Source organism: Colletotrichum spaethianum (assembly GCF_022836535.1).
Source record: "Colletotrichum spaethianum MAFF 239500 DNA, contig11, whole genome shotgun sequence".
Classification (NCBI taxonomy): domain Eukaryota; kingdom Fungi; phylum Ascomycota; class Sordariomycetes; order Glomerellales; family Glomerellaceae; genus Colletotrichum; species Colletotrichum spaethianum.
The window spans coordinates 761,000-782,994 of record NW_026054781.1 but is presented as its reverse complement, the minus strand read 5'-3'; the positions used below and the strand labels follow the sequence as shown (position 1 = coordinate 782,994).

At 53.9% G+C, this 21,995-nt stretch overlaps 9 protein-coding genes and 1 non-coding gene across 10 annotated transcripts; 4 read left to right on the top strand and 6 right to left on the bottom strand.

Annotated features, from left to right (window-relative positions):
• Positions 1 to 2,429: 2,429 nt before the first annotated feature.
• Positions 2,430 to 3,860, top strand: ColSpa_05150 (25S rRNA (uridine(2843)-N(3))-methyltransferase; the record flags this gene model as incomplete). Its single annotated transcript, XM_049271362.1, has 1 exon — positions 2,430 to 3,860. The coding sequence occupies one exon, from the start codon at positions 2,430 to 2,432 to the stop codon at positions 3,858 to 3,860; it is 1,431 nt and encodes a 476-aa protein (XP_049127319.1).
• Positions 3,861 to 3,902: 42 nt separating this feature from the next.
• Positions 3,903 to 4,772, bottom strand: ColSpa_05149 (phosphatidylinositide phosphatase sac2; the record flags this gene model as incomplete). Its single annotated transcript, XM_049271361.1, has 1 exon — positions 3,903 to 4,772. One exon carries the CDS (start codon positions 4,770 to 4,772, stop codon positions 3,903 to 3,905), a length of 870 nt encoding a protein of 289 aa, XP_049127318.1.
• A 50-nt stretch (positions 4,773 to 4,822) lies between these two features.
• ColSpa_05148 (phosphatidylinositide phosphatase sac2) lies at positions 4,823 to 6,863 on the bottom strand (the record flags this gene model as incomplete). Its single annotated transcript, XM_049271360.1, has 2 exons — positions 4,823 to 6,594; positions 6,665 to 6,863. The coding sequence occupies 2 exons, from the start codon at positions 6,861 to 6,863 to the stop codon at positions 4,823 to 4,825; spliced, it is 1,971 nt and encodes a 656-aa protein (XP_049127317.1).
• Positions 6,864 to 7,656: 793 nt separating this feature from the next.
• On the bottom strand, positions 7,657 to 8,091 carry ColSpa_05147 (ribonucleoprotein, chloroplastic; the record flags this gene model as incomplete). Its single annotated transcript, XM_049271359.1, has 2 exons — positions 7,657 to 7,928; positions 7,986 to 8,091. The coding sequence occupies 2 exons, from the start codon at positions 8,089 to 8,091 to the stop codon at positions 7,657 to 7,659; spliced, it is 378 nt and encodes a 125-aa protein (XP_049127316.1).
• Positions 8,092 to 8,664: 573 nt separating this feature from the next.
• Positions 8,665 to 9,558, top strand: ColSpa_05146 (V-type proton ATPase proteolipid subunit; the record flags this gene model as incomplete). The annotated part of the gene is made up of 4 exons (XM_049271358.1): positions 8,665 to 8,772; positions 8,969 to 9,098; positions 9,176 to 9,436; positions 9,491 to 9,558. 4 exons carry the CDS (start codon positions 8,665 to 8,667, stop codon positions 9,556 to 9,558), a joined length of 567 nt encoding a protein of 188 aa, XP_049127315.1.
• Positions 9,559 to 10,704: 1,146 nt separating this feature from the next.
• Positions 10,705 to 12,827, bottom strand: ColSpa_05145 (delta(24(24(1)))-sterol reductase; the record flags this gene model as incomplete). Its single annotated transcript, XM_049271357.1, has 4 exons — positions 10,705 to 10,716; positions 10,775 to 11,324; positions 11,377 to 12,555; positions 12,793 to 12,827. The coding sequence occupies 4 exons, from the start codon at positions 12,825 to 12,827 to the stop codon at positions 10,705 to 10,707; spliced, it is 1,776 nt and encodes a 591-aa protein (XP_049127314.1).
• A 2,748-nt stretch (positions 12,828 to 15,575) lies between these two features.
• ColSpa_05144 (translin-associated protein X) lies at positions 15,576 to 16,591 on the top strand (the record flags this gene model as incomplete). The annotated part of the gene is made up of 4 exons (XM_049271356.1): positions 15,576 to 15,774; positions 15,879 to 15,957; positions 16,016 to 16,161; positions 16,191 to 16,591. 4 exons carry the CDS (start codon positions 15,576 to 15,578, stop codon positions 16,589 to 16,591), a joined length of 825 nt encoding a protein of 274 aa, XP_049127313.1.
• A 952-nt stretch (positions 16,592 to 17,543) lies between these two features.
• On the top strand, positions 17,544 to 17,626 carry ColSpa_tRNA_140. Its single transcript is given in 2 exon segments — positions 17,544 to 17,580; positions 17,592 to 17,626. It is a non-coding gene; the product is annotated as a tRNA-Asp (tRNA).
• Positions 17,627 to 18,020: 394 nt separating this feature from the next.
• ColSpa_05143 (putative J domain-containing protein) lies at positions 18,021 to 19,304 on the bottom strand (the record flags this gene model as incomplete). Its single annotated transcript, XM_049271355.1, has 1 exon — positions 18,021 to 19,304. The coding sequence occupies one exon, from the start codon at positions 19,302 to 19,304 to the stop codon at positions 18,021 to 18,023; it is 1,284 nt and encodes a 427-aa protein (XP_049127312.1).
• Positions 19,305 to 20,086: 782 nt separating this feature from the next.
• ColSpa_05142 (putative transcriptional regulatory protein) lies at positions 20,087 to 21,733 on the bottom strand (the record flags this gene model as incomplete). The annotated part of the gene is made up of 5 exons (XM_049271354.1): positions 20,087 to 20,140; positions 20,205 to 20,571; positions 20,634 to 21,024; positions 21,074 to 21,604; positions 21,682 to 21,733. 5 exons carry the CDS (start codon positions 21,731 to 21,733, stop codon positions 20,087 to 20,089), a joined length of 1,395 nt encoding a protein of 464 aa, XP_049127311.1.
• Between the last annotated feature and the right edge of the window lie 262 nt (positions 21,734 to 21,995).

The window sequence follows — 21,995 nt, the reverse complement described above, 5'->3', positions numbered from 1 at the left end:
GTTTTCGGCTTTAGGAATGGGACAAGAGGGGACCATGGTGACCTTCAGCTCGTCTCAACAACCTCGTCGTCCCGGGAGAAAAAACGCTGTGGACTGATTTGCGTCGACTTGTCACCTTCTGCCCCTCCCGCTGCCCAGTCACCCGTCTACCTCGTCCTAGCATTGGTGGCTTTGTCGGCACCAAACCGCAGGCTTCAGATCCGTAGCCCGTACTCCCAATTCAACCAGCGACCCCTTGGAGGCAATAATGTCCGGGGCCTCCAACTCCCGCTGCTTTCGCTTCTGCTTCTCTACCGCCGCATACCGACGTCGGGGCGACACCCTCTCCCAGGAGATCCCATCTCGACGAATCACACCAGACTCGACGGCCAGGTTCAACCGTCAACCCATCCACCACCCACCACAGGACCTCAGTCAGCACCCAGATGGCATATCATGGATTCTGTAGGTGACGTAGTTTTCACGCTGAACTGACTCTCGACATCTTCGAGAAGTCCTATCGAAGCCGTTATTGACTCGTGCGGACGACGGCATCGATGGGGACTGGAGACGGTCTGTCGTCATAATGCCCACAACGCTTCACCTGCGGCCCTGTGCTTCTTCTGGGTCCCCTTTGGTATCTTGCTGGCAACATCGGCTTCTCCTTGACTAATCCGTGGAGATGGTTGCATCTTTTTTGGGTATCTCCGGTCCACCCTATCGCCCCTCCTGGCCCCTCACGGCCCAGTAGCCTCGCGCTATTTATTCACTCACAATGCGTGGATGACTGCTGTTACGACCTGCGTCGGCCATAGGCCCAGAGCATACCGGACTTTAAGCCTTGTCCAAGCAGAGCAAACCCACCTCATTGTCTGAGAGAGAGCCAAGCGCCGAAAATGTCCCGCCCTCATCGGTCTCACTGCTCGCTCGCGTCGTTTCAAGCCGGCGACGCGGATAAGCTCTGGGCCCTCCTCCGCCGCCTGGATCCCCTGGTCGAATCCCTTCGCGGCGTGCTCACTGTTGAGAGTCTCAGTCAGGTCCAGTCATGTTGGTGGACCCTGATTGCATAATGACACCCTTCCCGTCTGCTACGAATTTTTTACTTCACCCTTCGGTCGCAGGGCCGACTCGCAGCCTTCTGCTCGGCGTCAGGATGCCCCTCCGACCCCTCTATTGCGTCGTTGCCTTGCATCGAGATGCGCGACACCCGTTCGTAATAAAACACGGCCAGCGCGGAAGCTCCAGTACTATGTAAGGACGATGGGCAAGGGCCACCGTCTTTATGTACTCAAAGTAGGTATCCCAGAACCGATGTGCATGAGACGGCTACCTACGTTTGTGATTCGGTTGTTTCTTGCGCTCTGCTGGGAGGGGAAAAAAAATTCAAACCGTCTCGAAGCGCGATATTCGGGACCGGTAGAATACACGCCGGTAGACCCTTAATGCTGCGAAGCCTTTTGGGCTTTTGCCTACGCTTCAATCTGCCGCTCTGCGCTCGTCTCGCAGCGTCCCCTCCGGAGCCGGTGTGCACGGGCCAACCGCCTGGGGTCCGGTCAGTTTCGTATTTACCCGCACAAATCAAGGCGGCCCCAGGCCCAAGCTCTGTCCTTCCCTGCGTATGACATCAAGCCACTCCACCCGCATATCCGCCACTTGCAGCGACGTGTATCCGTTGTTGGTTGGGATTGAGCGGAACAAGATGCAACAAGGGAAGGGGGGAAAAGTTATCTTGGCTTAGGGACGAGATATCGAGAACCATGTTTTGCCTCATTTTCTTTTTGTTGAAATAGGATTAGCCTCGCCGTTACATGTTTGGAAACCGGCCGCTAATCGGGCCTCTTATGACGATTTGACCAGGCTCTAGAAGGCGTATCCAGAGCTATGCCCTGAGCTGTCGATGCAGCTCTTGGCAGTGCAACTCATGCCGTCCGGGATGTAATGAGGCCAGCAAGTTATTTTTTTGGTTCGCGTGACAACCGCTCGATTTTGAGTCGAGATGTGTAGACGAGTGCCAAAATGAGACTCATGCGCGATGATAGCTCTCATGAGCCCGCTCTCTATGCCACTAAGCTCGACCACGAGTGAACGAGTGAACGAGTGAAAGCGGGCGGTGTGGATCCTGCCCGATTGAGTTTTCGCCTCACCCCACTTCAACCACAGCCGTAGACAAACAATTTGATGAGAGCCTACAACGTGAAGCCAACAACCACATCGTGAGAGATAATCAGTAAGCCTGTTTGTGCCTCACGCAAAGACATCGCAATCAGTCTCGGTCAGCTTGGAATCATAGGAAAAGCCTGCGCCTTCAACCACACACCCAAAGGAAAAAAAGAGACAAAAAAATCTACCCCTCCATTGCCCCTCCATCAAATTCTCACATTCAACTTCAAGTTCGTGAACACCAACAACCAAAAGTCTATACAAATCGACCCAGACACAATACCGCAAACATGGGCAAAAAAATGAAGGTCGAGCACAACATCCGCGACACAAGCCACCAGTCCGGAAGAAAAACCACCAAGAAGCCCGCCGCCAAGCCCAAGCCCTCAAAGTCCCAGCAGCCCAAGGAAGCCCCGTCCTCGACGGCAGAGTCCAACACCATCAGCGCCCTGCTCCCCATGCCCCTCCAGCAGCGCATCCTCTCCACCTTCAACGCCGCCTACAACCCGGTGCTGACGTCGCACTCCCTCGGCGAGATCCTGCAGGAGGTGAAGGCCGCGCTGTACGCGCGCGACTTTGACGCCGCGTTCGCCAAGGCGCGGCCGGAGGCCCTGGATGCGTACGCGGCGAGATGGAGCCCTACGCGCGCGTTGGGGTACGCCGCCGTGTTTCTGGGGATCGAGGAGTATCTGGAGGAGCTGGAAACCGAGGTGAAGGTTGAGGCGAAGGCTGAGGGCGAGACCAAGGCTGAAGACGGGGCCGAAGCTGGAGCCGTGACCGAGGCGGAGGAGACGGGTGATGCTCACCAGGATGTCGTGCTCTCCTCTGAGGACCAAACCGTTGGTACAACTGGATCCTCTGGGGATGATGGACCCTCTGCTGCTGCTGCCGCCGCCGACGACGATCAGGTCGTTCCCGCTTCCGCGGCGGAGGGCGAGAACGTCACTCCCCCTCCACCCGCGGAGACTGAGACCACCACTCCCACCGCCCCAACGGAACCTACTACCGACACGCCCAAGCCCAGCACGGAACTCACAAAGTCCATCAGGATGCTCTCCATCGGCGGCGGCGCAGCAGAGATTGCCGCCTTCGCGGCCTACCTCTCCCAGCAACCCTCCCGCTCCCTCGGGGGCACCATGGCCCTCCTTGACTCGGCCCCGTGGGACGACGCCGTTGCCAAACTGCACGACGCCCTTACAACCCCACCGCCGTTGTCAAAGTACGCCAACGCCGCGGCCAAGGCCGCCAACATGGCCATCATTGAGGCCGACCGCCTGACCTCCTCGTTTACGCAGCAGGATGTCCTCTCTATGACACGGGACCAGCTCTCGCAGAAGCTCGGGAATGAGCCATTAATTGTTACTCTACTATTCACACTCAACGAGTTGTACACGACCGCCGGCATCGGCAAGACCACAGCCTTCCTCCTCGACCTGACCGCCACCGTGCCCCTGGGCTCTCTGCTCCTTGTCGTCGACAGCCCCGGCAGCTACTCGGAGGCGGCCGTCGGCAAGGAGAGCAAGAAGTACCCCATGCAGTGGCTCATGGACCACACCCTTGCCACGAAGCCGGAGAAGGAGGGCGTCGTCGAGGGCTGTCGGTGGGAGAAGCTCGAATCCCACGACTCCGTCTGGTTCCGCCTCGCCGACTCTCTAAAGTACCCAATCCCCCTCGAAAACATGCGCTACCAAATGCACCTGTACCGCGCCACCAAGCCCTAAACGCCAGAAAGATGATGGGGCGGTCTCGGAGGGCGAACCCCATTACGCCCAGACGAGTCTCTTCAGAGAGTAGCTGATGTGGTCCAGCAAGCCTGTACTCTGCCTTGCCTCCTCGAGCGAGATGATGTCGCCCTTCTCTATGATGCTCTCGGTGTCCGGCTTCTCCTTGCCGGGCTGGCTCAGGAACGCCAATCGTTCTATTTCCGCGCAAATGCTGACGACCTGCTGAATCTCGCTGAGCTTCGGTCCTTCGCCTGTCACGGCGGCAGACGATTGCGAGTAAGGAGCCTTGAAAGCAAGCTTGCGCACCGGCGAGGCTTTGGAGCGCCCGCCGCCCAGCAAGCTGTTCAAAGCAGACTGAGGCTGCTGTTGTTGCTCCGAAGTGTTCGACTGGTCTGTTTTGGTTTTCGTTGTGCCTAGGTTCGAAAACGTTCTGGTGTTCGTTCTCGTGACATCATTTTTGCCTGGCTGGTACGAAACCACGAAACCGACGTTCTTGGTCTCGTCCGTCTGACCGGGAGAGACCGTCGAGATGATGTACGTGCCAAACTTGATACCGACGACGTGGGCGAGATCGATTCGCTCAAAGGATGAAACCTTGTCCATGTTCCAATCAAATCGGCACAGGTAGAGGGCAGCATCCGTCAACAGCAACACCACTTCCTCGAAGGGCATAGCTCGTAAGGTGTCTGATTGGTGGGGGCTGAAGAGAACCCAGCCGCCCATGAACTCTTCACTCTCGTCGGAGATGACACGCTTCTGCGACAATTCAATAGCCTGCTCCCTCATCTTCAGCATGGAAACGGCTGGGTCTTTTGTCATCATCTCGGCTTCGAACTCTTGGAAGACCATCGAGTTGACGTTGCCTAGGAGAAAGTCGATGGCAGCCTGACTGAAGTAGTCATTGACCATGCTGGGTCGTGCGTTAGCGAATAGAAAATAGAGAGGAACCACACAATGTCTCACCCATTGTAGTATCGGGTCAAGGAAAGACCAAGGTCGTTCAAAGTGCCACCGAGATTCCTCTTCCTTGTTCTTGTGTAGTCGCCTTTCATGGCTGCCGTCGAAGCGTATTGCTTCGACACAGCATCGCCATTATCTGCCCACAGCGTGTTGAACCATTGTGTTTGCTGGTCCACTTGAGCAGCAAGGTCATAACCCTCCGCCTTCAACTGAGCTTCAAGCATGAACTTGCCAAACGAGCTCTGGCATACGTTTGTTCTGTCGAGACAGTCCATGCAGTTGGTGCGCAAGACACCCTGCTGCTTTGCTTTGATCTGCCCAGCTTCTTCGACGGTGCTTCCAAATCCCTCCAACTTGTCGCGAAGAGTTTCGAGAAGTTGACTGACATTCTCAAACTTCATTCCTCGGCAGGCCGAATGGAAGTCGAACCACTCAAATGCTACAGCCTCATCTTGGCCCTTGAATTCTTCCTCATTTAGTCGCTGAACAGTCTTCTCATACTGGCTGCCGACCGTTGCTTCAACGCCATGCTTTTCGACAAGATTAACAATCTGCAAACCGCCATATTCTGTTTTCAGACGTTCCAGATGTTTCCTTGTTGCGTTGTAGTTTGCTTCTGGTGAGTGTTGGATCACTGGTGCGGGCTTCAAGGAGACGGGTGACTGTGTAAAGAACAGCGGAATACTGCCTCGAATCTGGAGGAAGGAGTAGATCTTTGACGACTTGTCCCAGTAGGTGCTCGAGAGAATTTGTTCCGTTTCGACGGCATTCGCCACGTAACCTTGTTCATCGATGCCTCGTCTCAAATATCTCAGACCAGCTCTTTGCGTCGAACGACGGGAGATTACAGTCAAAATAAACTTTTTCTCGGTTGAACGAAGATCAACCGAGTCGCGGACTTTCTCTGATGGCGGAGAAGGTAGCTCGGCATTGGCTTGCTTGATGGTGGACAACTCCACAGAGTCTCCGAGCCCATCGTCTTGTTGGGGAGGGCTACTGTCCACCACGAAGCTCTTCTGGCCTACGAAACCCTGCATTAAGGGGAGTAGCAAGGCATCTTGTCCAGCTTCCATGAACGGCTTCAGGGTGTTCTTGTTCCAGAAGAAGATGGGATCGACACGCTCATGCAGGGGCACCTCGTCAGATTGCGGCGTCGAGCGACTCGCCCACCGCCGCGTGATATCGAAATCGTACGAGAAGAAGAAGCTCCGGGACGAGCCAAAAAGAATCTGAGTCGTGCGGAGAAGCTTCGGCAGCAGCGTAGATGCTGGCGCCGGTTCATTAGTCTCGTCTGCCGTCGGACGTGAAGCGGCGGCCTTGCTAGGGCTATGATCGATGGAGCGACGGACTTGATGCGCAGTGCCGCTCCAACCGGCAGACCTCTTCTGGTCTTGCGTCCATCCACTCTTACTGAACCATGTCTGAGCAAATCTCCCATAGCTGCCTCTTCTGCCAATAACGTCCTTGGCAACGGTGCTCTTAACGGATTCGGGTGCCTTGTCATTCTCCGCCTTAGCCTCTTGCGCCGGGTCCTCGACCTCATCACCGCTCGTAGGATGCTCGACATAGTCGTCGCTGTCGCTGTCGTCGGCATCCTTGTCCGTGTTGCGTTCTTGCAGCTCCAGAGCCGTCTTCGTGATAGCTTCTCTGGCTTCTTGCTGGGAGGTGCATGGGGTCACGGCGACCTCGGTGACGACATAGATCGGGAAGCCGCAGATCTGTGCGACTTGTTGTCGGCGAGTGATCGTTATTAGGTAACTCAGGCGTGAGACTGTGATTAGTCCTGTAGCGTATGGTGGTTAGCATAGAATGCGCAACGGCTGGGAGCTCCGAGTACACACCAATAACTCCGAAGGCCTCGAAAGAAGAGTTCGGTTGGGAAACGTTGGGGATCTGCTCTCGAGACGCTGGGGTTATTGATGCGTCGCCATATTTGATCCTGACCGGTTGCGCGGGGCGCTGTCCTTTGGTCACAAATGGTTGGATGATAAGGCCGTCAACCGCAGCGCAGATGACGATCTTGCGAGCGATACCGGGCATCTCGCGATCTGGTACCACGCAATGCGCGGAGTACGATGAAGAAGGAAAGAGAACCCAGAGTTGTCTAGAATTTATTCGAATGAAGCCATGAACGGGTGTATCAGAGATATTCAAAGCCGCAACGTTCACAATAGCGGTGTTGGTGAAGATGCGCAGGAGAAGATGGGGCGTTGTACGCAGCACGAACTGCTGATGCACCCAGCAGCGTCGGCCAAAATCGTACATGTAGCTATGACATGGGTGGTGGGCCGCGGGGTAACGTCAGACTGCATTTCTTGGGCGGTGCGACTTGCTATTAGTCCAATCCGGGTCACGCTTGAGACACGACGCTGAACAATTGGTTCAGTCTAAGGGGCCCAGTCTTCATTCGTCCAATACGTCCTGTCTTGGTCACACACCTCAGAACATTAAGCTCTCGCCTCATATTTCAGCTATTGGACCCCGAGAGAGTTGCTATTAAGACGAGGTACTCTGCGTAGCTCGTCTTGAACGAGACCTCGATACGTGCATAGTTTATGGACATTGCATATTTGGAACTTAAATTTTTCGACGATCATCAATTGAAGGTTTTCTGTATATGCGCTATCCCACAACGAAGTCTCCTGCGAAACCGGCAGCATAGCCATTTTTCATGGCTACGGTGCCGTCTTGCAGGGAAAGCTTTGAGGTAGCCTTAGCCGAAGAATAACTAGTCGATAGCTATCAACAATTCAGACTTTTCCATTCCAAATCGTTTTATAGCACCTCCAAGCTATAGCACAAACGCCGCCCAATATCCTACATTGTGGGTATCTTAGATGGCAAGTCTCTCGATCTTGTCACGGAGAGCTCGGATGGGTCCGGCAAGCTCGCTGCCCTCGTTGGAGGTGATGCTGGCAGCAATGACGGCGCGGGAAACACCGCAGGCGCGGCCAAGGGCGGTCTTGGACTTGACATAAACGTAGGGAACGTTCTTGTCTTCGGAAAGGAGAGGCAGGTGGAGAACAATGCTGAGGGGGTTGGTGTCGGCAGCGAGGATGATGAGCTCAGAGACACCACGGTTGAGGGTCTTGGTAGCCTCGTTGGCTAAATTACAACAGTCAGTAAAATAATACAGAACATAGGGGTCCAAATAAAACGTACCGCCCTTCTTCAGCTGACGGTAGTGCTGGCACTGCTGGACCAGATCCAGGATCTCCTGCTGGAGAGCATCGTCGGCAAGGGGCCAGGCAGCGGATTGATCAGCCATTGTTGAGGTTGGGTCGAAGAGATGTCTGAAAGTAGAAATTAGATCCTGTCAATAGACAATCGCAAAGAAGCACAACTTACCGAAGTTATAGAATGCAGGGTTCCTTGCGTTGGCTCGCCCTGATGGTGAGGTTAAAGGTCGGTGGATGTATGTGGTGAACGTGAAGATCCAAAAATCTCGGTCTGAAGCCAAAGAAAAAAAATATCCCACCTTCCCCAAATTCGACGGCAGGTTCCGCTTGGAAGTGGGTATCTTCCGCAAAAGCCAGCCACTCTCGGAACCGACCTTTGGCCGGCTTCCGAGGCACTGCCTCCTCCTTGACTTACGTAAGGGCACGGAGCTGTCAGCGCGCCGCAAAACCTTGCAACCAACCAGAAGGCCAACCTAGAAACGAGATCTTAACAAGCACACCTCATCTCGAGCAGTCGCCGACGCAGCATCGAACCTCGCCGCCACAACAGTCATCACCGCCATCCTCCTCAGCCCAGCTGTCGCCGCATTTCCCTTCATTTCCGACTTTCTCACGCCTTTTTCTTCGAATTTATTTCGTCCAAACCCCCACAAACCGCCAAAATGCCTTCCGAACTCTGGTACGTCAACGTCAACATTCGTGTTGCCCCCGTCTCCGAGCTCCTTATCCATCAGTCGAAGCTCCCAACCCCATCCGTTTCGACGCCCGACGTGCTCAGCTAGCTTCCCATCACGTTTCTGAAGCTCATATGCTAACGCGATAATGTCACAGCCCCGTCTACGCGGTTCGTTATCCCTGTGCCTGCCGACTCATCGATCCATGACGTCGCCCCCTTCCAACTACCCACAATGAGCCATTTGGGCATCAGCTCGACATCGCGTTCACGACATCGCTAACATGACATAGCCCTTTTTCGGTGCCATGGGCTGCACCGTGGCCATTGTCTTCACCTGCATGGGTGCCTCTTACGGTACCGCAAAGTCCGGTGTCGGTATTTCGGCTATGGGTGTTCTGCGCCCTGACCTGATCGTCAAGAGTACGAAACAACCATCACCATCGAAGACCTCACACGGGGGGCTGAAACACATCAGAATATGCTAACGAAATAATTAGACATTGTTCCCGTCATTATGGCTGGTATCATTGCCATTTACGGTCTCGTCGTATCCGTGCTTATCTCCGACGGCCTTGCCCAGGAGATGTCCCTTTACACTGGTTTCATCCAGTTCGGTGCTGGTCTGTCTGTCGGTCTGGCTGGTCTTGCTGCTGGTTTCGCCATTGGTATCGTCGGTGACGCCGGTGTCCGTGGAACTGCTCAACAGCCCCGTCTTTTCGTCGGCATGATTCTGATTCTTATTTTCGCCGAAGTCTTGGGTACGTTTCTCTGCCATTGCTTTGCATGTACGTCGGTTAACCTGTCGCCCTTAGGTCTTTACGGCTTGATTGTTGCCCTTCTCATGAACTCCAAGGCCACTCAGGACGTCGTCTGCCACTAAAAGACACCTCAGCGACGAATGCTCGGTTGAACGGTTGACAAGATGTACTTACGCCACAACTTGCACGGGCATCACTGCCACAGAGCAGACAAATATCATCAGCAGGCGCGTCGGAAATTCGATCAAAGGTTTACGGCATAGGCGTGGAAACGGTCAAAGGTCACGAAATGCCAATGTTTGGGACGGTCGGGGATTGTCTCGGCCAGGAATCAAACGTATATGTACTATTGTGCCAACAAGGTATGCTATCCATTTAGGGGGCGGTTGCTCAGCATAGACAACGGTGATGGGGAATGGAATTGTAGTCTAGGTTGCGATAATGCTTTTTTTGCGTCTCAATTACGGCCATGTTTGATCCACGCCCATGTGATTTTCGACAGCCCGAGCTCCCTAACTCGATGGAGGAATATTGGAGTTAACAGTACGTCTGTCCAATCAACTTGGACTATTGGAAATCTGGGGAAAGTATCGACTTCCTAAGATAATCAGGCTCTTCAACGTGTTTCCTGTCCAAGATTGATACAATGGGTCTCGCGTTGTCGGGAAGACCCAGATAGCGTAGCTAGGTAGTGACATGCCATGCTCTTGTGGAGAAACAACGGCTTTGCTATGAAATCGCACTGTGACAGTTGTGGCCAAGGACAGGGCATTATGACAGTGGTAAGATGTCTAGATGCTTCCATGGTAGAAGATCCGGTCCACGAATGTTAGCGATCACTTACTTCCTACTCAGAAACCATGCAGGTTGATGGACTTAAGTGGAACCCGTGGTTATATATCGCTAGAGGCACAGGCATTTTGATATGTGTTTATCAATTTTTTCATTTTGCTCGTTTTACTCGGATCTTAGTCCACAGCGGATACACTGTGAAAATATATACAAAGAAATCCGCGGTGTCGCCAACAAAGGAGGCGCCGCTTGTGGTGTATGATTACAAGGTCTGTATGCCGGCATCGTTCTCAAAGCATATGTCGACAACTCTTTTTTCTCGTTTCCCGTACCTTTCCAGCCTGCCTCAATTACCTCCAGCATTAAACTAGTTGCACTGGCTCCCAGGCGAAGAAGCGTATATGTACAGAAAACAATGGCCCGAACATGGCATGATACGCCGCGTGTTAGGCGAGGGACAAGTGGTGTTGTGTCATTTAGATGACGTACTGTTATCATGGTTAATTGGAGTTCATATTTCGCCTGGCTCTGGATAGTGAGACTTACGGGAATGAAGAGGTAGGGCACCTCGCGCTCGTACTGGGCCCAGGCATCACCGTACTTTTGACGGCAACGGTGGATGTCGCGGGCGGCACGGTGGGCGATCATAGCACAGAAGAAGACGGGGTAGAACCAGGGGAAGGGGCTCTTGAAGCCCGTGATGAGGCCCCAGCAGATAGCGAAGAAGGCATCGCAGGTGTAGTGGATCTTGCGGGCGTAGCCGTACCAGCCGTCGGCGAGAATGACGTCGCCCTTGGCCGAGGTGATTGTCTTTGGGTTCTTGACCGTCTGCCAGGGCAGCTGGGGGAAGGTGCGGCGCTTTATGAGCTGGCCGCGTTCCTGCGCGCGGAAGCCGTTCTTCTGGCTGTTGGTCGTGTCCCAGACCCAGTAGACGAAGAGGTACGACGCGAAGAGGAAGGCGAGCGCAAAGGGGTTCCACTTGTACTCTGAAGGGTGGTGGTTGGCAAGATAGATTGTGCAGTGGCAGTACGAGAGGGGGACGCCAGCGAGGTTCCAGAAGATGAGCATGAAGCCCCACTTCTCGTAGTACATGTCCCTGGGGTGGTGTTAGTTGGTGTTTCGTTGCTGGAGGAATACACGGGACTTACCAGGTGGGAACAATGAGCTGCTCGCCCTTGGCGCAGGCGTTGGCGTACAGGTAGTGAGCCATGACCAGGAAGAGCACCTCGCCCGAAACGTAGCCGTACTTCTCATACTGACGGGCGGCGGCACCGCAGCTAAGGCCAAAGAGGATGAACCAGGGGATGCGGACCTCGAAGAACATCTTGAAGTCCAGGATGCCGAACATGCGGGGGTTCAGCTCAGCGCCAAGGAAGAAGTCGTAGATCGGGTAGCCGGACATGCGATGCTGGGCGCCCCTCCACAGAGCAGAGAAATAGGCGATGAAGGACACGAGGAAGCCGCTCAGAATAGCCACGGACATCAGGGGACCAAACTCGTCAATGAAGGTGTAGACGGGGAAGATGCCGGTGAAGTGGAGGACAGCCATGACGGAGATGGTGAAGTAGAAGCTGACGTAGGCGTTGCAGAAGTACTTGAGCTGCTTGCCGTTCTCGTGGGGAAGGGGTTTGCCCCAGGCCCAGACGCCAGGCAGGACGCAGTAGCAGATGCCTTCGAAGATGAAGAAGGTCCAGTAGATGCGCCAGGCGCGGAGCGTAGGGAACGCGCCGGTGTAGACGAGGTCCACGAGGTGCCGGCCGAATTCGCCCCAGCTCTGGCCCTCCTCGCGCGTGGGCAGCTTGCCTTCGTAGTAGGTGGCTCCAATCCACATGTACCACATGAGCAGAGGGAAACCGATCATCAGCGAAAGCGCCCCGATGCTACCGCCGAACTCGAAGTGGCCCGAGGCGTCGATCTTGGGATCCGTGCCGACCTCCCAACCGTCAATAATATCGCCCTTCTGGTAGGCGGGCAGGACCTCGTTCGTCTCTGAAGGGATATGGCCGTTGCCTGCCGCAGTCTTCTCCGTCTTCACTTCGAGGTGTCCATTGATGGCGTGGCCGTTGCTGTTTACGGCATGCTCCTCCTTCTTTACGTGACCGTTGGCATGACCGTTGGCATGACCATTGGTGTGACCGCTGGCGTATCCGTTCGTCAGGGGCTTCTCGACCTCTTCGTCCGAGATCTCTTCCCGGAACTTGCCAGTGGTGCGACGTCTCGGGGCGGCGCGGGACTGGGGCTTCGACTCGGTGGTGGCCTCGGGGGACTTGCGTCTGGAAGACACCCTGCGAGGGGTCTCAACCATGCCCTCAAAGAGCTCCTTCTTCCTGGTCAATGGGTTAGCTATATCGACAGAAGAGATGTTGCGCAAGGTATTGACCCATTGGAGGGGTGAGCGAGGGTAGTCATGATTCCAGTTATCATACGGGCACAAAACAAGTGTGGAAATGGGTGCTTTGCGACAGGCCCAAATGCTTCGAGTGAGAGCTTTCAAGGTCGCAGAGAGAGAGAGAGAGAGAGAGAGAGAGAGAGAGAGAGAGTAGATAAAACACTGTTCGACTAACCTAGGAGTCTGGCGCAAAGAGTATCGACCCGACATGTTGACTGTTCTTTTATACAAATATACACAAAGCAGCAAATCTCAACGTGGGGTCATGCACCTCTCGTGTAACTGGAAACCGAGTCCGTGTGACGGTCGTGGATCTGGCAGCGCAGTCCGGCGGGGGGGTTCGGAGAGGGAATAGTGTAGCAGAGGCCCAAGAGAAGGTTCAATCAAGGCATCGGAGACGAGATGAGGTAGAAAGGAGAGGCGGTCTGGCACGGGAAATCCGAATACGACCAGACGAAGGCGTCGGGGTTGGCGTGTGGTGAGAAAGGGCGGGAAGACAAGAGACGCGGGACGGCGTCAAATCAAAAAGTTCGCAGGGTGTCCTTGGATTTCGATTGGGCCCTCACACAGTCTGGCTTGTCTCTCTGGCTTCCACTCAAAATTTTGTTGACATTTGTGTTTGCCCCCTTTCTGCCGGTAGTCAAGGGTCACCACCAGACCAACAACGGCTGGAAATTGGAGGTACAAAGGAAACGCAGGGCTTTCGCACCAAGCTGGAGGTACTCGTTTCTAACCTTCCTCGGGAGCGTCACTCGGCTGCAAGGGGGACGAGGGCCCGCATATGCACCTTTCGTCTGGACAAGCCGCCAATGAGAAGCTTAATTTTGTTTCGATTAGGATCGCAATTCAGACTTTTTGGGTGATGTGGTCCCCCCAAGGTGCTAGACGAATGGAAGCTCGCTGCAGAAGCTGCACCCTGCTGCACCAGCGCCGGCGCCAGAAATGACGGCCACACGACGCAGATGGCGATAGACTTTGGGTGCCCTGAGCTCCGGAACTACGGGAAGAGAGCCCCCCCCTTCCCGCTGCTAGACGAGAGCTGCATGACATGCATGGCTCGCTGGTATCTCAACCGGGATTTTCGAGGCTGTGCAGAACGACCGGTCCCTTGACTCTCCCCGGATTTCCGTCATACAAATAGAGTACGATGCCAACAGGGTTCGCCTCTAGGTCGACTTGGAACCGCTGTGCAAGATATGGCGTCAAGTGTGTATGTGTTCAGTGTTGCATTCTGATAAGCAACCTTGAGAGTGGCCTGCTGCTTTGGACCAGCTCTCAACGAGGCCACCGGCAGATATGATGAATCATTACCATAGTACATGTTGCCCTTATGACCCATAAGAAAAAAGCAGTGTGTGATAATCCCCTCAGTAATTAACTGGCTGTCTAATCCTAGCAGCAAACCTATTACCAGTGAACAATGCACAGCTCATTGAATGAAGCGTGACCATCTACGGTTCGAAGATGGCGATTGCTCCGCCCCATTCACGGCAACATGCACATTGCGTATTGAATGACTGCAGCGGCTATGAACATACATCACAAGGTCGTACATCAAGAGCAGCTGGAGATGTGATGCTCAACACTTGAGTATCAACTTGTGGCAACACAACAAGCACATGCATGTGACAATGCCGAGTGAAAGCCGCGGACTCAAAAGCAAGGCAAGCAATCCACGAAGATGCCAGCCAACTAGGTATGCAGTCGAGGAAACAAGGTCAGTGGCCACAAACAAGATATTCACAGATACATGATGCAGAGCAAATAGTGTCCCCGCCACGGTGTTATTGCCTTGGCATCGCGTTGCTCTAGGATGGAAAATCTAAGCAGGAATGCTGCTGAACAACAAACATCTTGGCTGAGGCCTTCTGCACTCACACATACAAGCAAATATTAGACCTTCGGTTCCAGGCAGGAGCCATCCTCGACATTGTGAGGCTCGCTGGTTGCCATAGACGAGCCAGGCAGAACGCGCCGGTACGTACCTGTACGTACTGCACTGCAAAAATTGGCCTGAGTTTCCTCCGCGGTACGTACACCGTACTGATCGTATGCGCTGCACAGACCACCCACCCTAAGCTATATAAATCGCGGTCCGCCTGCGGTTCTTAAAGCTTTCTCTTCTTTTCTCTTTAGCTCTTCTTTGCCTTTTGGCTTAGATCAAGTGTAGTATCTGTTCTTTTCAGTTTAATCTCTGAAAGATGCCTATTGGCATCAATCTTGATTATTCCTATTTTTGATCATCCGGAGACGACCACTGCGGCTTGCTGTATGTCGTCTCCATCGTGTCCCTGGTATTTCACTGCCTCCAGGCGATGCAAACCCCTAATCTTCATTGCGATTGTCTGGCTTGCCAGGCATGCGAAGAAGGTTACCACCGGTCCTGCTCCTTGATTTAATAAACCTGGCGAGTGACATTTTTGACGGCCTCGTAAAGTTGGAAACAGTGCTTGGTGGAGTGAGAAGCCGTTGATGTCTGCTGTCTTGATGCTTCTCCATGGCGATCCATGTCAACTCATGCCCCTCTATTTGCTGACTGTTGACCGCCTTCCCTTTGCATAATTTTCCTAGAGCCTTGATCCATCAAATGCATCGCGACGGTGCTGCAACTGGTAATATCTCGTCCATTTCTGCATGGTTGTGAATGATTCTCTCACTGCCATCAAAGTGAGTCGCTGTCGTAAGTCAAACTCTGATTTTCAGTGTCTGCGTTCTCCAGTGACGTCGCCCTAAATCGCGGGGCTCTCCGTCCACCAAATTTGGATCTCACTACCAAGGTCGATACCGCCGTCTGTCAAGGAACGACTCGCGAATACCCAAAAGCACTCGCGATATTCCAGAGGAACCTGTTTTCGTTGTTGTTTTTGTTTTACTGAAGAATCACTCATCTCATCGCCCACATACTCACGCATTGCCTAGAACCAACTCTCACCGTCACTCGGTCGCATCATCACTGTCATGGACAACGACACCAACATGGGCGAGGTCCCCGCCTCCCGTCTTCTGGACCCCCAGATCTTTGAGCACCTCAAGAACAAGATCGACGAGGACCAACAGGTCCGTGATCAGATGAGTCAGACGGTCCAGAAGCTGGACAGGGCCATCTCCTACGTCCAGGGCCTGCTGTCCCGCATCCACGCCACCCCGCGTGAGCAGTGTGAGTCCTCACCCCATCGGCGCTCGGCGCCGCCTCTCTGCCCCGCAGTAACGCCCAGCGATTCTGACAAGACCGTGTGCCTACAGACAGACCATTGCTTTCAGACGTGCAGACAGGCATTCAGAAGGAGATTGAGGTCATTGGAGAGCTCCAGGAAATCGCCTCCAAGCACCCCTACTACAAGTAGGCATTCATGACATGCCGTCAAGGCAACAAGCACCCTCTGACTCACGACCCCTAGGTACAATCAGAAGTGGAATCGCCAAGTGCAGAACGCCATCTTCACCGTTCTTCTCTGCGGCTGGCTGGGCGGCCTCACTCCCGATGGCAAGCCTGGTCCCGTCGCCCGACTCCTGACCCTCGAGGAGGTCGGCGAAATCTTCAAAGGTATGTGTCTTGACTTGTACCTCAGGCAGCCGAGGCAACCGCTGTTGTTTGTCTCTCCTGGGAGCCTAGAGCTAACGATGCGGCAGTCCCTGTCAACCTCAAGGACCGCGACGCCTTCCACCTCACCATCGAGGAGTACCTTCTCGCCCTGACGGACCTGACGCAGGAGCTCTCACGCCTCGCCACCAACGCCGTGACTCTGAGCGACTTTGCCATGCCTGTTGAGATTAGCAGCTTCGTCAAGGACCTCTTTGCCGGTTTCCAGCTGCTCAATCTGAAGAACGACATCCTCCGTAAGCGTGTCGATGCGGTCAAGTACGACGTCAAGCGCGTCGAGGATGTTGTCTACGACCTGTCCCTCCGCAATCTGATCCCGGAGAAACAGAAGGATGCTGCCGTCGCCGAGTCGACTTCTGCTCCGAAGGCGTAAATGAGCCCGGGGGTCATCTGTCCTCTTGAGGGCTCAGTGTCAGAGTCTTTGTCGATTGGAGATTGCTTGTCCGTTTCATGTAGGAACCAGGGATGAGAAGGATTCGGCATATGATGGTTTTACGGGTTAGGGAGGGATTCAAAAAGCGCTTGTTGCAAATGTATCGATGCCTTGGACTATGACCATGCACCTTCTGCCACTGTGTGACACCGGGCTCTGTCTACCCCCATTGATATGGCTTGAAACAGATGATCCGAGGGTATCACACAATGTGTGTGGATGACTTTGTTATCTCGTATCTTAGCTGCTAGTAATACATGCAATGGCCTCTTGGGCTTACTCTCAATCGACAACATGGGGTTTCTTCGTGAATAATGGGACATCGATATGACAGCAATTGGCACGATGATTTGAGCGGAACTCGAGAAATCTGCATAAACCCATTGCTGCACCTTCGGCCTCTAGACAGGCTCGCATACGAAGCTGACATGGACATGGCACGCACTCGATGCTGCTGAAGCGACGTTCTGCCCTGTAGAAAGGAGCATAGTGTCACGGTTTTGTCGCCAAGGTAATTCTGCGATTCCAACAGTTCCCTGCTAGAATCATCACTTGTCTTTTAAGCCCTTGGGTATTGAAGCACCTCATGGACAGTTTATCTGTCGTAAATGAATCCTACTCCATGTATGTTGCGCGGCCTCGGCCATTCTGCAGGCGTAGTCAGACCGTCGCGATCGCACCGCGATACGGAGGCACAAAACAAAAGCAGAAAATAAGAAACGTGCCAGCATATCACACCACTCATTATATTCACACGCCTTTGAAACGTTCCCGTGTTTTGAGGCACATTTAAGGGTGGAGAGGTTGTGCTGTACGCATTGATGTAAGCTATATATTCCCACAAGCCAGGAATTCTCTCAACCAACTATCATTGGATGAACACATCCACTAATCCCCGATAGTCTAGTGGTGAGGATATCTGCTTGTCATTCAAACGATTCGCAGGGGACCGGGGTTCAATTCCCCGTCGAGGAGATTCTTTTTCGCTTTTGCAATATGCTCCTTCTTCTGGGTTTGAAGTCGTCGGCCATTCTCTTTTCCTCTTTTGTGTGCCATCGTTGGCGATGTGAAGGTTTGTTAAGTTGCGCATCTCCCAAGTTGCGCGGGCCCTGGGTCAGGATGCGGGGAGACTTAGACCGCGGAAAACACAACAACTCAAAGCTGTTGCAGATTACAGGCTTGATTCTCACACTGAAAAACTTTTCTTTCCTTCCAACTCTCATTTGCGAGGAACATTTTCAATGCGTCAGTATACTGGACGAACATAAAGTAACAGGACCAAGTCGTTGTTCGGTAAATCTAGATGGTGTGTCTATTGAATGCTATGCTTGGAGTCAAAATCACCTAGCCGCCCCATTTCTATCAACAGTCAGGAGTAATATAGAACATTGCCCTCGAAGAGCCGTCGTGCGGTCCTCGTTACGACGCATTGATCAACCACTGCCCCCTCTTCATCTTCGTGGGTCCAGACTTCCACATCCATGATCCCACTACCATGCTGAATTCGAACAATTCGGCCTGCCTTGTATTCGTCAACAAGTGAGCGGCCGAGGATGTCCTCCGTCGGCAACTTGACCGCGCCCTCCACCGGACTTGGCGTTCTTCTTGGTGTCGGTATGCCCTCCGTGTGTAGAGTCGGCTCCTTACACACGATGCGATGCGCTACCGTTCCCTCCTTGATCACGGCGCTCGCAAGGGTGACGCCACCCGTGAGCTGTAAACTGGGATGAGGCTTACCCATGCTGTAAGCTTGAACTCGAATATCCACTGCTTCTTTGGCCACCCCACCGTTCGGTTGGCGTGAAACATATGCAAGCTTCGGCGTTCCCCTGACCAGACCGGCGGCCTCGATGGTGCTGGCGAGGCCCATCCGAACAGCTCCCCGCCTTCGGATGGCCTCGGCGACCTCGAGAGCTAGCGGGGAATCGGCCGGCTGCTCCCTGAGCGCAACGGGCAGACTTTGGGCATCAACAAGGACAAACGGGTTCGCCGAGTCGATGAGTGTAACATCCACAGCAAAGTCTCCCAAAGTCACCATCTCTTCCACGACAATCCTCTCAAGCCGCTCTCCGCTAGGGAACAACTTGCCAGTCATACTTCCCACTGGCTCGACAAACGCAACCTTGATCTCGCTGCCAGCACCCTTCACGCCAGGAATGATGCAGTCACCGTCTTCCTCCACGTTTCCATCCTCATCGAGATACACGGTCTCGACGATGAGCTTTGAAGTGTTGGTATTGAAGATCTTCACGTCCACTGCCCGCGCCCCCGGCATCGGCGTCACCAACCGCTCTTGCACGGCAAAGGGACCAACCCCTGAACAAATGTTGCCGCAGTTGCCACTGAGATCGACGGTCTCGCTTCCAACGGCAACCTGGACGAAGGTGTATTCAACATCAACACCTGGTCGGCTCGACGGGGCGACGACAGCAACTTTGGAGGTCACGCTACTTCCGCCTCCAACGCCGTCGATCTGGCGAGCGTCGTTGTTTCTCGAGCCCATTGCGGCGAGGAGGGGTGTTGCCCACTCATCTTGCGATGGCGGTAGGTGGGACCGGTGAATAAAGAGGCCTTTGGATGTGCCGGCTCGCATCAGGACCGCGGGAAGAGAGTGCCTCACACGGCGTTTCGAGGTAGTTGGGGTTATAGCCATGATGGGGGTGTGAAAAGGTAGTATCGTGGTGTGTAAGACTTGGTGAAGGAACCTGCAGGATCTAATGTGTGTGCTGGAGACCTTAGTGTTGAAGTGCATTGGCGATGCTCATGTTAAAGGCCCAGAGGTCATTCTCTTAGCATAGATAAGTAATTGAGGCCGAGGACGATTGGTCCGAAACAAATTATCAGTGGCTATAATGCCATTGTTCTCTGCCGAATCCTGCGTGTTAATAACAATGCTTCCGTGTTGTTCATAGCATGAGGTGTGCTGTGAATCATGCTTATGTGTTTGGGCCATGTATCCGCGGGAGTGAATCTGTCCCGCGGGATCAGACGTTGCGGCGCCCCTGCCCGACACAGTGGAGCAATGGTTGCAAAAGTCGGCTCTCAGATGGGAAAGAAGTCCGTTCATCGGTCAGGCTTCCTAATTGATGATAAACCCAACCCAGTTGTATCAGGAGAACACACTGTCAAGTGCGGAGCCGTTGAAGCCGAAGAGAAGGTCGTCGAAGGAAGCGACGCCGCCATCCCCATCTGACATCCCCTGAAACCAAGTCTGATTGCCCACCATACTGGAAGGGTCGAGGTTCGCGGGCTGCAGCCCCGTTCCTGACGGTACTGGTTGCGGATTAGGTTCCGCCTGGCCCAGATCCGTTGCGACTGGATTAAATTCTTGCCCTCGTACAAAGCTTTGAATGATCCCGTCGATGTCTGACCATCCCAGAGCAGGTGATGTGTTCTCTAGCACAGTCTGTGGAGGGTGTACCTCATCAGTTCTTGCTAGGCGTACCCCGCCTTCTGCATCTCTTCGAGCGCCAGACGCAGAGCCAGTTGCTTCCATGTTAGGAAGTATGCTACTCCTGTGCCTCTCATGGGCGTCAACGCGAGAGAGACTTACACCCAGTCGCGTCATCAAGCCTTCCACAATAGTTTTCGCCCTCCTAACTGCCCAATTCGTTTCTTGGTTCTCACGGAACACAGACATACAGGTTTCCAGGCGTTCACGGGCTTCCGATTCTGTGCTGCGCTTCGCTGCGATCCGTACGTGGATCGTGGCGGCAACGTAGGTGGCATAGGAGATCAGGTACGGTGCATGTCGCACCGAGAACACTTTATCATATGCTCGAAGAATGCCGACTATGCTGTCGGCTGCAGAGGCACAGGTGATGAACGAGTTGACCGATATCGAACGAGAAGTATTGTAGAGATGACCATCGGCCACGAACGGACGGTGGAGGAGGATGGTGAGAACATGGTACATGGCGCTGGAGCCATGTTAGATTATACATCACTCAATAGTGAGTTACCGTGCAGCCATAGTACTTACTGCAAGCTTAGTACGTGTGGAGGAGGCACTTTGTCACTGCTCTTTGGGTCAAAGCCAAGATGTATAGGCAGTGCGGCCTTCCAAGCAGCCAACTTAGAGCTGAGGCTTTCGAGCATGGTGGAAAGCTCTGTTGCGCTCTTGTCAAATGCTCGCTCCGTGTAGATGCAGCTTAGGATGTCGCTCATGACAACGGAAAGACGGCAGAGGCACGTAAACGTTGACACGCTGTATGCGGGCGAGCCAGGGTAGCTGGTGGCATCGGTGGAGTATGCAAACGGTTTCCAATTCTCGAATTCTTCGAATGTGTCCAGAAACTTAATGGGCACCAACGTATCGGATTCTTTTAGTGATGCTGGACGCCCTTGATAGAGACTCTGGATCTTGTCGACAACTATCAACGGTCAGGAGCGACGTCTGCTGTTCAAACAGGGGTTTCATACCGAACGCGCCCCAAAAGACCCGCCGTCGTATTTCTAGATCCTCGTCAGAGAACTTCCGCGTGATACCAAGGCCCGGCGCATCAACATGCATGCCCAAGTCGATGATCATACGAAACGCCAGACCTGCATATAGCCAAGCAGCACTCCTCTCATCACCCAATGCAAAAAGTGAGTTTGTCATCACTAGCAAGGCTTGAATCGTTGTGATATCACTACTGTCGAGCGCATCGCCGAGCAAGTTCCTGACACGTTCACGGAATGCCCATCCGGCGGTGCGCACGTCGTTGGTATCTCTCCGAACTTCCCGACGAGGGCTGAACTTGGAGGCCCCGAAGTAAATGGCGTTGAGCAGTATCTTTGAAAAGTAGGGCCCGTTGCAAGCCATGTCGCGCATGAATGCGGGCCGATAGGTCAGCAGAAACGAATGATGCTGTCGATTCCAGTGGAGAGACAGGAGGTGCATGCCAAGTTCTGGATCCACACCATCGAAGTCGAGCGTTCCCGCTCTATAGTTGAACTCCTCAAGCTGGCCTGTTGTTTGTTAGTGCGGTACCATAGCAGCGCAAGACGTAATCGAAGCTTAGCTTCAATCAATACAATGAGCTTACGTTGTCTAGCCGCCTCGGCAACCAACCCCTTCTCTATCCATTCATCTGGCATCCGTGGACGTAAGTCAATCGCCGATGACCGTTCCTGTAGACTCTCCTCGAACAGAGCGCTCGTACGGCCATGATAGCTCGAGACACCGTTTGCGGATACCACAATACGGGAAACCCCTGCTCGGTGGGAAGAGTTTGGTTCCGCTGGAATTCTCGTCTGCCGCCGGTTGGTATGAGCAGGTGAGTGGACCGGAGGATCCGGATCACCAGGGGTGTGCGGTCTGACGTCGTCGTGCTCCGCGGGAGAGCCATGGCCGCCGTCT